At 43.7% G+C, this 18082-nt stretch overlaps 1 protein-coding gene across 3 annotated transcripts; it reads left to right on the top strand.

Annotated features, from left to right (window-relative positions):
• Positions 1-948: 948 nt before the first annotated feature.
• LOC146983165 (ras-related protein Rab-37-like) lies at positions 949-16868 on the top strand. Of its 3 annotated transcripts, none has more exons than XM_085784611.1 (9): positions 949-1131; positions 4872-4982; positions 10816-10857; positions 12206-12272; positions 12519-12571; positions 13016-13081; positions 13880-13936; positions 14019-14095; positions 15649-15794. In XM_085784611.1, the coding sequence occupies exons 1-9, from the start codon at positions 979-981 to the stop codon at positions 15752-15754; spliced, it is 732 nt and encodes a 243-aa protein (XP_085640737.1). In that variant the 5' UTR covers positions 949-978; the 3' UTR covers positions 15755-15794. The 3 variants fall into 3 exon arrangements, with proteins under 3 accessions (XP_085640737.1, XP_085640738.1, XP_085640739.1); XM_085784612.1 differs by lacking the exons at positions 949-1131; positions 4872-4982 and adding exons at positions 6996-7621; positions 8669-8779 and having other exon boundaries at positions 15649-16868; XM_085784613.1 differs by lacking the exons at positions 949-1131; positions 4872-4982 and adding an exon at positions 7285-7621.
• Positions 16869-18082: the final 1214 nt, after the last annotated feature.

Genomic DNA, 18082 nt, shown 5'->3' with positions numbered 1-18082 from the left:
ATGTGCAGATGAATGCCTTTTCAGAGGACAGTAACCCCCCCACCTCACCCACCCGCCCCAGTCTGTCTAAGTTTATCTTGTTTTATGTGACCTTTTTATGTACTTCAATACTAGTTGGCCACCATATGAGTTTTCAAGTGACCTTGTTTACCTTGCACAGTACAGCTGCTTCAGTGAAGCCCCAGTTTTATCGAGATAGAGAGAGCAGAGGAATCGGTGTAACAGATGTTATTTTTCTACGCAGACATTACGAGAGGAAGTGCGTGTTGTCCGTTCATCTCCAGTGTTCTGTTAAACTATTAAAAACTGCTGACTACTTGTGTTGTGTTTGACAGTCACCTGTTCAGTGTCATCTGAAGCAGAGCTTCTGTTCTGTACCGTTTGGTTTTGTTTATCTTGGGAGGGGGTTGGGACGCCGAGGTTTCCGTCCGTACGTCCGTCCGTCTGTGCTGCTGTGATAACCAGCGGCGGTCTGGCGGCTGGTGAGTCATCCCGGGCTCTGCGGCTCTTTATCAGAGAAGGGAACTTTTAGCTTGTCGCTGTATGCGTCTGGAAAAGCTCATAGGATAGGCATCCTGACTGATGACTCAATAAAAAACACTTAAGTGAAGATCTCTTCTTTTCTCTCTTCTTTACATGTCTTTACAATGTATGTTTTTTTCCCCTTGAATGCAGGTGGAGGGAGTGGGACATGTTTATGAGAGGTGCTCTCCAGGGTGCTGAACACTTCCTCTTTGTCTTCCTTGTAAAACAGCTCAACATGGTTTTACCTCATAAATACTGTAAGCCTCACCTATGTGGTGGTCTCTAACCGGAACCTTTCATATGAATATTTAGTCGGCCTATCCACATGACTCCATGTTATTATGCGTCTTTGTTGAGGATATAAACCTGAGGAAACAGAACTGGAAGAAGAAAAAGAAGTTTAAACTTTTAGTTTATTTGCAGGAGCTCATCTGCACAGAGAGTGTCAGTGAGATGGACGACAGCGGTGTGACACAGACTCCGGAGGAGGTGGGGATCGTTTGCTCGGACAGCGCGTACGGGTCATCTGTGGCGGACACGGACACGGAAGATGGACAGACACCCACATCCAACACCTTCCCTTATAACGAAGACCTGACACACAAGGTGATGACTTTTACTTTTGATGAGAATTGTCTAAAGATAATTGTCTTCATTCTCTTCACTGGCAAAACTAACCAGGAATACAGGTCTTAACTAGGAAATGTAAAAATAAAAATTTGAGTAATTTTACTGAATATTCATTATTAAGAAAACCTGTGTAATTTAATTCAATCCAATAATTTAAAAAAAAATCCTACCTCTTGTGAGTATTTTCCAGGTTATAAAGCCTCAAAATAAACACCCAGTTAAATCAACACATCTTTGACATTGTCAACAAAGCTGACGGCTCTAACACATGGAAGCACTGAATTGTAAAGTTGCACCTAATAAAATTATTTATTATGTTCATGATTAAACTTTAAAACCAACTCGTCTGCCTGAGTAACATCAAGAAATGACGGCTGCGTTCAAACACATTACAGTTCATTGGGTTTGCTGTTTACAAGTACGTCTCTACAACTACAGTATGTTCCAGATGTTTGACCATAAGCAGATGTTGGAATGTATTTGGAGTGGTGTGTGTTTGTGTGTGTGACGTGATCACATTAAACCCGTCACCTGGATTAGCTTCACCACTGTTATCTGTAAACCTCATCGTTAAAACCATCATTGGTATTCATGGCTATAAAATCTTGTTAATCCCCTGTGTATGATCGCACGCAGCAAATCAGCAGCTTCCTCACTCAGATGCACAAATCCATTTATACACATGATACAAACACACACACACAGGATATGTATGGTTATTATTATTACTAATAATGCATTACTTATGTTACTATATCCTTTTTGTATCAGACATTTGGGATTTGATGTTAAACAACAAAACCTTTGTTCTGTCTGTGGATGTTACTGCTTAACCACTGCTGCCTTTGATGTTTTGATCCCTTCATAAACACTGTGAGAATTTTTTTTTTTTTACTCGACTGGGCAGCAACTGTACAATAAGCAGAGCATTGTGTGTGTGAGCATAGAACAGACTCCTGCTTCCTCACTTATTAAATTAGTGCTCATGTGTGTTGTTTTGCCCAGTTACAGCATGCCAGAAACTACACTCAGTATCCAGCTCATCGCTCACAAGGAGAAATTTGGCACACATGAATATTTTCAAAAAGCTGATACAATCCTTTTTATTCCAGTGATAATTATTAATGTAAAGGTTAAAACATGTGTTTTATAATTACCTTCTGGCTCTTAGATGGAAAATTGTTTCAAATACCCCGTATTCTCTGGATTAGTGTGGCATGAAAGACATATCTCAGTGAAAAAATGCACAAAATATACGGTGCATCTACAGTTTGATGAGTGGCTGCTGGCTCAACAGGAAATCCCTGAGGATGCACTCTTGTGACTAAGTGGGTTGAGTTACCTTCATTGGACAGTAAGAGTCTTGGGTTTCCTCTCAGCAGTTTCATGGTAACTACCTCATTACGACGGATCCCTGGGACTCGCTTGTGATGAACTGAAAAAACACTGAGAAATCTCATGTTGCCATGGAGACATACTCAGCATCATCTCATCTCTGGCCCTGCCGTAGGACCCTTGTCGTTGTAAAACCCCCACCTTCATCCTTTACCTCATACACACCATCATTAGACAGCTTCCTGTGTGCTACCTGGAGATAAACGAACCGCCACAGCGTTAGCCCTGAGAGCGTTTACATGCCAACATCAAAATTTGATGAAGGAAGCATAAAATAGTAATATGTTTATTACACAGCAGCAGCCAGCTAAACACTGCACAAGTTCCTCTTCGCACAGTGAGTCATCTGCACAGCAGCTCGCCTCTGGTCTGTGTTATTTGTACTTGAGGGCCAGTTTGTGCTCCACTCCCACAGTGGAGGAGCGTCAGGAGCCGACCTCAGCGGCCGCTTATCTGAACATTTCTCATTCAGAAATGAAACAACTGCATCCCACATAAAGACGACATGCGTCCTGTGCACGCTGGTTGAAATGATAACAGTCTATTTGGTGGATTTCTGAGGCTTTTTTCCCCCCTGTATCTGCAGCATGAAAAATATTTGCTTCATTCAGCATTTCCAGAGGAGCCACATCCTATATGAGAGCTCTGAAAACATCCACCATCTTTAAAGGACCCAATTTCCATCCAGTGCATCTTCTCAAACTGTCATGAAGTTGTTTTCAATGGGAAAGCAAGAAGTCCAATGTGCAGAAGTTGTGGAGTGAACGCATTGTGAGTCGCAGAGAGCGGCGCGCTGTGATGCTGCGCCGTATGTGGGCACTTTGAAACTGCAAGATAAGAGACGAACAGCGGAGCAGGCTGGTCTGCTGGAGGAGGAAGAGGAGGAGGAGGAGGAGGAGGAGGAGGAGGAGAGGGGCGGTTGATAAATGTCAATAAAAGAGGCAAGCATCTGCTGCCAGGAAGCTCCGGCCTGGACCCACCAGCTCCCCAGTGAGACCATAACCATGGCGACAGGGAGAATTGATCCCTACATCCAGCACTGTGGTGTCAAAACAGCAGATCCCGTCTGAGACGACACATGACCGTGAGAAAAGATGGTTATCATCTGCCTGCTCTGACTGTTTGTTCTTACTTTTGTGTGTGTGTGTGTGTTGGGGGTGTCAGCTTTGAAACGTGTCTGTTGAAAAGTGTTCAAATAAAGATCCACATCCGTTACCCAAGGAGAAGGAGCAATAAATCAGATTAAAAATGTAAGACAAAAGCCTTTATTAAGACCATCATTGTTGTTACACTGATGCTTTACTACTTGACCGGAGTCCAGTGGTCCCACACGTAAACTGCTACAGGTCATGAGATGATGAAAAAAGAAATTAGCTGCGGAAATTGATATTCATTTTAAAACTTTTTCTCTTGTCTTTAGTTTTTATTTTAGATCCTCAGACCTCAAAATGTTATTTTAATTATGAGAATTTTAGTCTCTTTAGTGAGAACAAATCATTATATGAAACAATGACAAGAGGGACTAACCAGAGATTAGGATCCAAAGGAGTGAAAAAGAATAGGAGGTGCTGGTTAAATATTGAACATTTATTTTGTCGGTAGTAATAGCTCTCAAATACTGTAGTGGAGTATAAGGATCAATATTTCCCTCTGAAATGAACTGGAGTCAATGTGTAAATTGTTGCCAGTATCTTACAGTACTTAGTAGATGCTTCCCATGCGACATGGATAAGAAAATGAAACAAACACACACACACACACACACACACACCCTTGTAATGCTATCTTTGTGAGGACACTCATTGACATAATGTATTCCCTAGCCCCTTACCCTAACCTTAACCATCCAAAACAAATGCCTAACCTTAACCATTACTCTAAACCTAATATAAACCTAATTATAACCTAACGTCTTAACCCTCAAACAGCCCTTGGAAAAAGTGAGGACCGGCCAAAATGTCCTCACTTCCCAAAAATGTCCTCACTCTGTTGGTTAAAAACTCTTTCCAGTCCTCACAATGTAGTAATTACAGGAACACACACACACACACACACACTCCTATGTTTGCCCAGTGCGCTCCCAGTTCAGCGCTGCACATTGCTGCGTCCCTCTGAAGACGTGACGCCAACCTCCAGCTGTCACATTACATTACAGAGCACGGGGCCGTGCACTCTCCAACACATGAACATGTACAGTAAGCTACACTATGTGCCCACACAGCGTAGGGGCCCCCGGGCGCTCAGAGCACAGGCGGCGGTGGGAGCCGAGATAGCAGGGGCCCTATGTGATGTCTCTTCCCTCTGTCTCTCTCTCTCTGCAGACCATCCTGGTGGGGGACAGCGGAGTGGGCAAGACCTCGCTGCTGGTTCAGTACGACCAGGGCAAGTTCATCCCAGGCTCCTTCACTGCCACCGTCGGCATAGGCTTCACAGTGAGTCCACACACACACACACACACACACGCTCTAGCCCGCTCCCTCTGAATTTAGTTTTGCATTCACTGGCATCCCCTGGTCTGTGTCTCCTCCCTCCCTCCTTCCCCCTCGCCCATCAGTCGTGATGATGATGATGATGATGAGGACGGTGTCACTGCGATGGGCTGTTTGTGCTGAAGTCGTGACATAACAGCGGAGCAAATCTTCTCTGTTTCTGTGTCTGACTCCCTCAGTGTGTCAGTGCAGCGCAGCATGAATCAGTGGTGCTTCTCCTCCACTGTGGGATGGTGCATCTTCTCACTGCATCCATTACGATCCCTTGTACCAATCTGTGGGGGGGGGGGGGGGGGGGGGGGGGGTGGAGTGCTTGATAGAGGGAACATTATTATCTTTAATGATGCCGCTGCTATGATTAAATTACTGTGAAGAGAGCACAGCTAATGAATGTCATGGCAGGAGGCAGTTTGCTGCTGGATGTTTGTAACAAAGCTGTTTTTTAAACCATGCTTTGCTTTATGAATGTGTGTGTGTGTGTGGAGAAGAGGAGAAGGAGGGGGAGGAGGGGAGGAGGGGAGGGGGGGCTGAAAAGGAGACAAACAGGGAAGATGTATGGCTCATTTAGAGCGTGGCTTTTCCACTGTGACAGTGACAACTTTGGCTCGGTGTCACTGCCATTAGAGCGGCACAGAGGAGGCAGGAATCTGTAAGAAAGTATTAAATGGGCTTTGCCATTTCGCATTAGCATTGGTTGTAGAAAAATGAGCTGCAGGAGGTGGAAAAAAAAAAGGTGCTACTTCCATGTCAACTGGATTTTTTAAGTCACAGGTAAGAAATCCCACCTGCAGATTCACACTGTGAGTCATTTGCGCTTCTCTTATCGTCTGTCGTCGGGTTTCGGCACAGACAATCAAAACAAGGATGCAACAGGAGGAGAAAATGTGTCCTTTGTTTGTGCTGTTGAACATTTGTTGTTTTGACTCAGTCGGATGACATCAATTCATATATTTCACACGGACAGATTTGTCAGCCTCTTTGTCCATTCTTCTCTGTTTTCTGCTGTAAAATTATAAAGCAACGTCTTCATCCAAGGTGAATATGCAGAGGCAAGAACACAGCGTATCAAGGCGTCTTCTGACGTGGAAAATGCTGAAGTGTAACACCTTGTGCTTCTTGTAACTCTTATATTTTATATGGGAGGTGTCCCCCCCCCCCCTCCATCCTCTCCTTTCACAGATAGATGGTTTATCATGATGCTGAGGTGAGTGGGGGAGATGCTCCTACAGCTGCCTGTGCCACAGAGCCACAGCTTCATATGTTATGCAGTTATGCAAGTGATCTCTGACCATGTGCCATTAGGGTCTGTCACCACACACACAAACACAAACACACACAAGGTGAGAGAGGGGGAGACAGTCTCCTTTTGAACACTGGGGGGAGACAAACACTGCAGGAAAGAGGATGTCTTCAGACTGGGGGAAGAGTCAAAGTGAAACCATCCTCCATGTATTTGACATGTTGATTAAATGAAAGGGTTGTGGGTATTTATAGAAACATCTGTTCTTGACAAGAGGAGAATTTGGATTGATTGTTAATTTCCTAGGAAGACGCTGGGGGTTGGGGATGGTCATTACAGAGAATAAAGAAGCTACAAAAATGCACATCATATCATATTATAATATGATATTAATTATGATGTTTATTGTCTTGTATTTTCTTAGAATCAGGAAATTAACGCTTTTTTGGTGCAGAAATGTAGGCTACAAACCCTTAATGCACCTGCAACACACATCTATATTAGACTATGCACCTTGTGTTGTGTCTGGCGTGTATGGACACCAAAGGTCACGGGTGACTGACCCCTGCTCTCTGCCCTTGTGATCCAGCTCCACCTGTAGCGGGCTGGGTGAGAGAGCCGGCCGGGGTGCCGCTCGGTGCTCCTGGTGGTGGTGATGTGATGGTGACAATGTCACGTCAAGTCGCCTGAAGAGACTGAGGAGACGCTGCCGTCTCAGTTGTCGCCGGAGCCGTCGACGTCCTCCTCTCTCACACTTGATCTGCCCACGCCACGATGCTCCTCTCCTCTCCTCTCCTCTCCTCTCTCTGCTCAACCTGACAAATGTTTCCGGCTGCTCGTCACTGCTGCTGCTGCTGCTGCTGCTGCTCCTCTCCCCTGACCGCCGGTGGATGTAGACGCCGCTCATTTGTTGATCAAGTTTTGATCGCAGCTTCCGCCTTTTTCATAGTGCGTAATTGAGGTCTGATTTTTTTATTTTTTTTGATTAGTATAAATATTCTCCCCCATTTCCTCCTCTCTTGTGGGAAGCGCCTTGGTGATCGCCGTGTGGCCGCGCGCAGTAGGTTCTAGCTACTATGCGAGCAGAGCGGCTGGAGGCTGCCGGAGACTGGGACTGAGAGGCGGACATCCTCTCTGAAGACAACCGTTGCGCGTCTTTTCTTTGGACACATCTCGGAGACAACTGCGCTGTGGCTCTGCAGCCCCGCGCACTTTCCTTGGCACTGCGATGTCCACGGACAGAAAGACATCGTTGACGGACAAGCAGACTAAAAACGGGACGTCAAAATATGTGTTGGAGAGATGCGCTTCTGTTAACGAGTATTATGATATTGCCTTCAAGGTGTGTATTTCCGTCTTGCAATGAGTTGATTTTTTTTTTCGGTCATTTTTTTTGTTTGTCTAGGCGGTGCAGCGAGAGGAACAGGTGTTAGAGATTGACTGTAAGGAGGTTTTGACAGAAACAACTGGGTGGACCTGCAGCAGAAGCAGCGATATTGACTCCTCACATGTGGAGATCATGGAAGTGAAGAACAGTAACTATGAGCTGATGAGTCTGGCTTCATGCATACTCCTAGTTAAACAGGCCACACTAACTCTTTGTGTTATGACAGACAGCGTGTGCATTGTGTGTGCATTAAGTCTAGAGCCAGGAAATCTCTCGAGGTTACTTTGTCCGCCCTTTTTTTTTGATATGCAAATATTTGCTGAGGGTGTACTTGTTGCTTCCTGCAAATCCTCCTCTTATCTATTGACAATAGCTGCACAGGCACACCTGTAACTGCTCTACATAGACAAGAGGAAAAGTTGTTTTAAAGTTGAATTGTATTGCCATCTGTCCATTTACACTGCATGTGAAAGCATCAGGGCTGTGTGGGTGATATGTCAGGTTTACATCACTTGCTGCTGCATGGGTTGTATAATTACACATCCTGTTGTTGTAATTAAATTGATTAGTTTTGAAGAAGGATGCACGCTGCGAAAAAAAAAAAAAATGATGAGAGTAAAATTACAGAGTTGGCTGCAAACATCTTGAATCCCCCTCTCCAGTATTGGCAGTGTCACATGTTGATGGCAGCTCAGTGGATCACAACATTATCTAGTATACTGTAGCTGTGTTTGTCATCTTTAACATTTGAATGAGCTGACACCGTAACTGGAAGCTTGCCAAAATAATATGTTTTGCAGCAGCAAACATTGTGAATTCAGTTGTGAAATATTCTTCTTCACTCAGTTGCAAAATAATTTATGCAACATGGCCCTCAGCTCGTATTATCTCGCCTCAGGGGGGGGTTGTCCTTCTCATTCTCTGTAATGTACAGGCTGTCAGTCATGTTTTTTGGTCGGCTGTAACCTGTTGTCCCTCTCTCTGCTGGTGGGTTTGCTCTAGGTGATGCTGCTGGGAGACTCGGCCGTGGGGAAGACGTGCGTCTTGGTGCGCTTTAAAGATGGGGCATTTCTGGGAGGCAACTTTATAGCCACCGTTGGAATAGACTTTAGGGTGAGAGAGATACTGTTGTGAGCAGACTGACTCACACAATGATTCATAATATTTTTTTTTTCATTATTCTGTATGAGCCATTAACGGTTTGTCATTTGTGTTGTGTGCTTGTTACAATCATGAAGATAAACTGAAATCTGAAAAACAACAGGATGACATTCACAAAGAAAACAAGAGAGCCACTTGTTAGAGTGACATCAGACCAATTATCACCCTTTTTCCAAGCTGAACACCTCGTCACTCTGCGATGATAGCACCAAATGTACGAATCCTCTCGCCAATCAGTCAAGTTCACAGACCACTTGTGCTGCTAGGCGCTGTGGACGGCTTCATAAATGTCTTGGCAGATGCCTGCCCACGTCCCTGTCTCCTGGAAAGATTGGCTGCGGTTCAACATGGTCCTGGAGGAGTCACACCGCCGACAGACGAGCTCTTACCTAGTCGCATACACCTCATGCACACGCACGCACGCACACACACACACACATGCATGCACACACACTCACAAAGTGACTGCGGGTAGATTTCTGTATCTTCCTCTACTGGGGCTTGGAAATAGGCTGGAGTGAGTGGTCTGTAGCCCCCACCTCCCATTTTCCTCCAATCAAGGCAAAACACTTATACTAATGGCAAGTCAAGTAGGGTGGTTTGAAGAGGAAATTCTGTTGCATTAGCTAAAGTGATGTATTGTCTTCTTTGGATGACAGAGAAGACATAAAGCAGCATACTGTATGTCCACAGCCCTATTTGACTCCATTCAAGCAAAAGCAACAGGTACTGTGGTTAGGATCCATTCATAAAATGCATCAGAAAGCTGACGTGACGCTGGTTTGCACTTGCAGTCATCTGAAAAAACATGCTTGATTAAGTGTCAGGCTATTAATCCAGAAGAATGGCTGTTAATGGAAGCAATTACCTTTTGTTTTGTTGCTTGTTTATGGAAGGGGAGGGGGGGGGGGGGGGGAGGGGGGTGAAAGCTGCTCAGAGACGGAGACATCTGAGAGACAGAACCAGTGGAGTCAATATGCTGAGGGTGTCCTCTGTGCATGTACAAGCAGGCAGGCTGCTGTGGCAGCTTCTAACATGGCTGGTCTATTTTCGGCATGCTTCCTTGTAGCAGTTACTCAGCATGCAGGCTCCTCTCACGTCATAATTGGGGGAAAAATGGAAACCCATGGCAACTAATGCAGGGGTTGAACCATGTCCGTTCTGCCAAGGCAGAGGATTCAGCAGGTGGGAGCTCCGGTTTTCAGTGACGGCTCTGCACACTTTTCTTTTATTACCAAGTAGCACCGTCTGAATTCCTGTTGTGCATTCCCAGGAAAGACAGGAGCCGTTTGTATTGATCTGAGACTGATATGAAGTTATGAAGTGATTGAGGAAGTGCTGCATTTGCAAACCACACTTCCTTCATTGTGGTGGTTGCTATACAAAGTTGACACATGTTGTGACCTTTGCTTGTTATTGTAGCAGGTCACACGGTAACACAAGGCCACCAAAATGCATTCTTACCCCCATGACAGAGAGCATGGAGGAATCTGTTTTTTGTTTTATCTGAGCATGGTTAACCTTTATCTACAGTTTAACAATAATTCTCTCCGGATATTTTTTTTTACAAGTCTTCCTCTTTCAGCCCATTCAACAGTCGCCACATTTAGCCTATTTTAGCCGGTGTGCCGAGACTATTTTAGGCCAATCTTTGCTCTACTGGAAATCAGAGGGCACCCCTACGGGGCTGCAGGAAATTAACGGGGGAGTCAGTTGTTATGCTGCCAGCCGTCTTTCTCACTGTTGTGTAATTAAGTCTAATCCCAGGACCTTGTTGTTGTGTGGGTGTTGCAGATTACTTTCTCTGCCAGCATTCAAAGCCACTTTTAGTTGTCTTGTTTCTTTTGCCACATGCTGCGTCTCTGAGCTTTAAAAAAAAGTCTGCTGTAATGTTCGTCATTCATTTCTGTACAGTATCCACACTCCACTCCAGTCTCTGAAGCATATGGTGAATTGTCAGTCTCTCATGGTGCTTCTCGTTTCTGTAGAATAAAGTGGTGGATGTCGACAACCTGAAAGTCAAACTCCAGGTAAGAGCATGCTCTCCTCACACTGAATGAAACATCAGCTCATCTTTCTGCCAAGTAGTAACCTGAACTCACCCCGTGCATTATGCTGGATCTGAATCATTCTGAAAACTACAAAAAGCAGCTCAATTCAAATTTGTCATTGCTTGCACTGCGAATCCAATGAAAGCCTTTTATTTACATTTGGCATCATGTGCTTTAGTGTAAGGAACTTGGCAGGGTTTTGTGCCACAGTGCTGTTAATCTAAGGCATGCACATCCGTCTATCATTAAAACCTCTTCATTCAACAGTAAGTGGGAGGTGCCAAAATTAGATTCCTCAGCTTGCGTGAATAAATCCTCAGCTTCTCTTCTCTTGCACGAGCCGTGCACATGAAAAAATCCTGTGATTAATCCCAAAACAGGCTCTACCACCACGAGTCTACAGACCTGCTGTCATACAGAGGCAGAGAGCTTTAATATAGGGTTAGAAAAATGTGGGTTTAAGTGTTCAGGCTGACTGGGTAAACAATTTATCACGGATATAATACCTTATTAATAGTAGGTTTTTATTAAACAATAGCAAAAAAAAAAAAAAATCATATAATCTGAAATCTGCCCTCTGGCATTTGTAAAGGTATGAGGAAAAGACATTTTACACAGTGTGTTTGTTCAGCTTGACTGCACTGACCAGAACAGACTGTTTCTCCTGCTCCAGTCAGGAGCTGAGATGGCAGAACTGCTACTGTCTACTTAGCAACTTCCTTTTGTCTTTTAGTCTGGATGTTTTTATTCTCTACAACTAAATGTAGGCTTATAACAATATGAGGAGTAATATAAAAATTAATCAGGATGCCTGTTCAACATTTCAGTTTAAAACTAGGCGATGTTTTCTAAAGCAATCTACCTACGGGTATCTTTTAGCATGACTCTTATCTGCTAGCAGTTTTACCTTCTAAGCTTCTTAAAGTAATTATCAAGATGTAGCCTCATCAAAAGTTTTCTAATTTGTAGCAGTTTTAGGTTTAGCAGCGAGCTGTCATTGAATATGATTTAATAAAGTAGTAATAAATTACCAAGACATCAATTGATTTGGTATATTTTATCCAAAGGTAACGAATAAAAAAACCCCAAAACAATGTAAATTTAGCAATAGCAACTATCTGTAGCTATCTCAGCAGGCTAAATGTAATTGTCTTTATTAGACTTTTCTTTCCTTTTTGTCAGAACAAATACCAATTTGTCCAGCCATTCAGTGCAGCACAAAACGTTATGTAATTTATGTAATTGATTGGTTTTGCATTAGTCATTGGCTGTTGTTCAGGATCTTTAGTTTCCCCACGTTAGTGTAATTATGTGGTTTGTTATGCAGATCTGGGATACAGCCGGTCAAGAGAGATTCCGCAGCGTAACGCACGCCTACTACAGAGATGCTCAGGGTAACCTTTGCTTTTTATGTTTTACTTCCTCATTCTCTGCGCGCGTGTGTGGGTGTGTATGTGTCTGCGTGTGTGTGTGTGCATGCATGCATGTGTGTGAAGGTAAGGAAGCAACCTGGCCAAGATATGTATTTTTTATTAGTGTGCTTAGAAAGCCTGTGTAGGTGTTGATATGTTTGTTATATAAGACAGGGTGCAGACAACAATAAAGGTGCGACCATAACGCTCCTCAATGTCCTTTTACAGCGTTACTCCTGCTCTATGATATCACCAGCAAGCTGTCATTTGACAACATCAGGGTAAGATTACTTTTCCCTCCCTCTCTCTCTTTCTCTTCTTCCCTTTCTCTCTTCCCTCTCTCTTTCTCTTTCTCCCTCTCTGTGCTCTGTCTTCATTTTCACTTCCTGCTCCTAAACCCTTTCAAGCTTAACGCTTCATTCTGTCTATTTACATGCAAAGCACTGTGAGGGCCTCAAACATTTTCTTACAGCCCTTTTTGGAAATGACATGATGTTATCATTTGCTTGGCTACACAGTCCCCAGTTTCAGTAATGAAAAGCAATAAAAGTGTTCAAGGATAAGAATGACTCAGTATCACCATGATTGATTGGAGGATGATAATAACAACACAGCGCAGGAGGAGAGGAGGAAAATGCAGTCTTTAAGTGGTGATGTTTGTTTTTCTTATGGACCAATCTTGCGTTTCCTCCCCTCCTGTTTCTGTGTCTTTTGTACTTTTGAAGGCTTGGCTGACTGAAATACACGAGTATGCCCAGAAGGATGTGGTCATCATGTTGCTCGGCAACAAGGTGAGCAAAGCTTCCTTTTTTGTGTTACATAAAAAAGATCAGGAGGATAACTGGTCCCGTAGCACAATTTTAACACACTCTTATCACATCCAGGCAGACATGAGAATGCTTAAATGCCAGAAAATGCTTCCACAGCGCAGCACATACATTAAAGCAAACTCTCACTCCGGTAGTTTAACATTTACACAGTGTGTTAATTGGGCTTGTGCGTGTTCTGTGTGCACTGAGCTGCACTGGATTGTGACTTTGTTAAATACACAAGTGCATTGAATTTACAAAGCGTTTTATAATCATTACGACTTGGAGGGATGCATTGAAAAAAAGAGTGCTACAGAAAATGCTCTTCGCTCGATTCAAGCTTCCCTTGCAGGAAACCATTTTCTTCACTGCGCTGGCGGTGATGAACAGAGTCATTTTCATGTCTCATTGCAACCAGCAGTCATTGCTAATATATCTAAAAGCTCCCTCTGGTGGCTGAGAGGGAACTCACCCCTCTCCAGGGTCATAGATGTCAACACAGCAGCAGCAGCAGCAGCAGCAGCTCAGTTCATTTGCTGTGAGAGCAGCAGGGCTGGCGGCAGCGCTGCTCTTCTGCTGGAGGTAGAGTTTCAGACATCTCATCAGTCTGAGCGAGTTCTGGCCCAGCAGCTGGTGGCAGGGCGGCCAGATAAGGGGGATGTGTGTGCACTGACACGACGGTGCATCACTGTAGCTGATGGCATGGTGTATCTGTGACCTTTCATCCATCCTCTGCCTCCATGACATGACTTCTCTCTTCCCACCGCTGTCTCACAACAGTCGGACATGGCTGCAGAAAGGGTCGTGAAGATGGAGGACGGCGAGAAACTGGCCAAGGTAATATATATAATGGCTCCGTGTGGTTATATTTCCCACCACAGACGCTCCACCTGCTCTTCTAATGATTTTTATATTTTAGGAATACGGTGTACCATTTATGGAGACCAGTGCGAAAACAGGGGTCAATGTGGAGCTGGCTTTTCTCGCTATAGCAAAGTAAGTCTCACAGTCTTATTAAGTCTATACACGGCCTGTAGCCTGGCACCAAATGACAGATAGTACAAGAAAACTAGCTGGGGCTCAGGGTGGCGTATTGAGCAGCTGAGGACACAGACTGAAAAACAAGAAGTACTGGTATATAATATTATATTATAAGACAAACCTTTTCCAATATATGTTACTCTAATTTCTTCCTTTCCATTTGTTTCCTGTTAAAAAGAAAACAAAAACAAACCCTCATATAGTTTAAGAAATCCTGCATGATATTTTAGACAGCAGTATTTTAGTAGTTTTAACATGGCAATCACATTGTGCACAAACTAAGGTTCATAAAGAATATTTTTAATCTGTGTGGATGGATTTCACTGGCCTACACAGAGGCCTGGCCTTCACCACACCCAATGTCTGGAGCCAGCGGCTGACCTCACTGATCCTCTCATGATTTGCTACCATTCAGCTCTTGTGGCTCCAAGACAGGTTGTTATGCAGAGCTTTCTCAAAAGAGTGGAGGCCGTTCAAGCAGCATATTAACACCCATAGATGTGGAATAAAAACCCAAAGGAAGCAGGTGTGAAGTGTGTTTGATTGGTCCAAGGTTTCAAGAAGAAGTCATTGGTGTAAATTTGTAGACTAGACCTTTTCTCTGCACCCAGCACCCATCTAAATGAGAGAAATCAACTAGGAATAAAAACCATTAGCAGAGAAAAAAAATACACCCGAGGATAATACAAAGTGGTTATTAGTGCTTTTTCTTAATTCCAGAGTCGTCTACAAGTGATATCCAGAACAAATATTTCACGCTTCAGAGGCTGCATCTTCTTTTATAGAGAGGAGAATGAAATCGGTTTCACCTTTTCTCGGCTTGTGATAGAAAGGGCAAAACAAACCAAAATAAATCCAGTCTCAGTATATACTGGGTCATGCCTCTGGAGAACTGAACATTGAGGTTTGTATATTAATCTGACTCATGAATACAGCCAACAACATCTTGCAGCAGAGTTTTCTCCAGTCTTATCTGGCTTTCATATTTTCTTTGACGTGTCATTGACGCTCACAAGCCTCCCTCCGACCCCTCAAACAAATACACCCTGATGCTTTTCAGCCAATTTGATGCTGGTTCCTGTTGACTTGTTATAATGGGATTGTACATGTTCGAGGCTCCATGTAAATCTCAAACATTAACTGTGTAATTTCTTTTCATTTTACTTTTTTTTTAGCCAACTTTTACCATGTGAATACACCTGACAGGAAATAAAAAATGGTTGTTACCCTTGCACGGCATGTTCCCAGAGCTGTGGAAGAAAATAATATAAGTGATTTGCTGTCTTCATGTGATGGGTATTTTAAGTGCGAGTTAGATTAGATGATTCATGCCAGAGGCGTTTTGATTAAATCTCAGCACACAGGGATGTTTCTCTCCCTCATGCACTCGCTTGTTTTACTTCTCTTCCCTTCTCATTTTCTTTATTTGCTCACCCTGTCTGTGCTGCATCCCACACATCCACCTCCTCTGTATCCAACTTCCTCTCCCTGTCTTCTCTCTTTGTCAGGGAGCTGAAGCACAGAGCGACGCAGCAGCCCAACGAGCCCAAGTTCCAGATACACGACTACATCGAGTCCCAGAAGCACAAGTCTGGCTGCTGTAGCCTGGTGTAGCTGCTGCTGATCACTGGGTGGCGAGACAGAGAGAGAGGGAGGGAGAGGGAGAGAAAGAGAGAGGGGGAGAGAGTGGAGACCAGGTAAAAATGTCTGCTCTCCTACAAAAAGCCAATCCCAGCACCAAACCTGAGAAGCGGACGCCCCTTGACTTCTCCACTGAGCTCTCATCTGGATGGGAGAGAATCGGGAATCGGGATTGGCTGCCATCCCTTATACGAAATGTGAATTTAAATCTTTTATGTCATGCGTAGAGATGTTTGTGGTCTTTGTGGTGACAGTTGTATCAAGTTACAAGTCAGGAGTTACAATCTGAAATGCTATATCCATCTGCAGGGACAAAAAAAAGAAAACAGATTTATCATTCCGCTCCTGATAATCGGCGGTTTTATATACGAACAATCAAATACGACTGTTGATGTGGATATAGCATTTTGCCATGCAGCTCTTTGTTTGTTCCATCCCAGTTTTACCAGGCTGTGAACTGAATCCCTCTTGGCCTTACAGTCTTCATCGTTCTCCTTTGATAATCTAGTGTGTTTGAGAAGTGGACTTCAGTCTCACAGTCAGATTGTAGCTTAAAAATGATCCCGTCTGTTCACATCTGTACTGCTGTTAGATAGAATAAAGCCAACGTTTTGAGGGCGCTCGCCCACTGTGTGTCTGTCTGTACGTTCAATTCAGGGCCAGTGAAACTTACATTCAAAGTACTGTACATGTAACCGTGCTGGAGGATCATCCCACCAGGCCACATACTAAAAGATTACTTTCTCTATTTTCCAGTATTTCCTCAGTTAGACTTTCCTGGGCATGAACTTTGCCTTTTACCTTCCACACAAACACACACAGAGACGCAGACAACACTCCCAAACATTCCCGTGTCTCCTTTAATGATGGATGTTGTTGTCTAGGCCGTACTGAAGCTGTATTTGTTCATGCACCGCATCGTGTAACTTGTTTCTTTGTACAATGGTCATTATGAATGTTTGCTTGTCGAACTTGCTTGATGTCACATTTGTCCCTCTTCTGAGGCGTCACGGTGATCACAAAGTGCCATGAAAAAGTGCTTTGTTATCATATTATATAAATATATAAAAGTATATTTTGTAATGTATGTGGTGTTGTTTTATTGAAGTCAGCCTCATCTGTGTGTCTATGTGTGTGTGCTGGGGGGCGGGGGGGGGGGGATGAGTGGGAGCAGAGGGGTGTGCTGAGGTTAATAAGCCACTGTGTGGCAGTAGTTGCCCTGTTTACTCTCCAGTGTGTTGCATTACAAAGTGTTGGACAGCACCTAATAGGCTGTATGTGTGTTTTAAAGTTGATTTCATGTCATTGTACTGACGCACTGTGTTTTAAAGGTTGCGCGACATCTGTACCATGAAGCTTGTGTTGCTACTGTGGGTGCAGTGAGCTTGTGTTAATGTGCTTGGCGAGGACAGTGGGCATTTCATGGAGCATTCATGATTCACTGTACTGGGCTGTACACCTGAATGCAGCTCGGCCTCTCTCCCACTCACATCTATGAGTCACGCTGCCGACACATGAAGGTGCCTGTACATTCTCCATCCCTTACTGTGAGAAAAAAAACAAAAAAACAACTCGGTTCATTATTTGGATGACTTCCCCTTCGCAGCGAAACTGTGGTTTTATGTGTCAAATACACTGTGGTTATCAGCACTGATGCTCCAGCAGCTTTAAATGTCCAGGTTGCTGTGTGTTGAGATATCCTGTCACTGTCCTCTTATCAGGTCTGGAAGTAATCTCAGCTGAAAAGTCGAATCCTGCCCGAAGCTGTGGTTCAGCAGCTTCCTGCCATGGCGGCTCTGTTTTCACAGTCGTCTCACTTCTATTCCTGGATGACCAGGAGAAGCTGACTGTCCTTTGAAGATTGACTTTAAAAAACTGACACTGATCATTATCATTACCATCATTATTGCATTATCACTAGTTAGTGTTCACAAAATGTCTAAATTCTGATAATTGATCATTAGTCCATATTCCTGTCAGAAGACTGGCATTTCAAAAAGGTCATAACTAAGTGTTATGTAACTATTAGCACAGGGGCAAAGCTGGCAGTGAGGCCTCAGTCATCTACTCAAACTGTGTTATAATACATGTCTAATTGAGGCTACATGTAGCTTATAATTCAATTAGGTTTTTTATGGCAGACTATACACCACCGGAAACAATAATCACAAATAAAATGCTTTTAAATGTGTCACAACATAACTGTGGAACACCACAGACACGTGGATGGGTGGATCCATAGTGAGTAAAAGTATAGAGTGTGTAAAAATAAAAACACAATAGGCTACTAAATAAAAAATG

Source organism: Trachurus japonicus, chromosome 8 (assembly GCF_045865225.1).
Source record: "Trachurus japonicus isolate A0001 chromosome 8, Traja_1.0".
NCBI classification, from domain to species: Eukaryota; Metazoa; Chordata; class Actinopteri; order Carangiformes; family Carangidae; genus Trachurus; species Trachurus japonicus.
Note: the sequence above shows the minus strand (reverse complement) of the source record. Positions and strands in the feature narration are given on the sequence as shown.

Bases quoted from the DNA above. Each gene is read 5' to 3' on its own strand.
- LOC146983165 (XM_085784611.1), top strand. From the start codon at position 979: ATGGACGACAGCGGTGTGACACAGACTCCGGAGGAGGTGGGGATCGTT. The intron at 10,858-12,205 runs GTAAGAGCATGC...TTTGTTATGCAG, and splicing joins ACCTGAAAGTCAAACTCCAG to ATCTGGGATACAGCCGGTCA. The intron at 14,096-15,648 runs GTAAGTCTCACA...TCTCTTTGTCAG, and splicing joins GCTTTTCTCGCTATAGCAAA to GGAGCTGAAGCACAGAGCGA.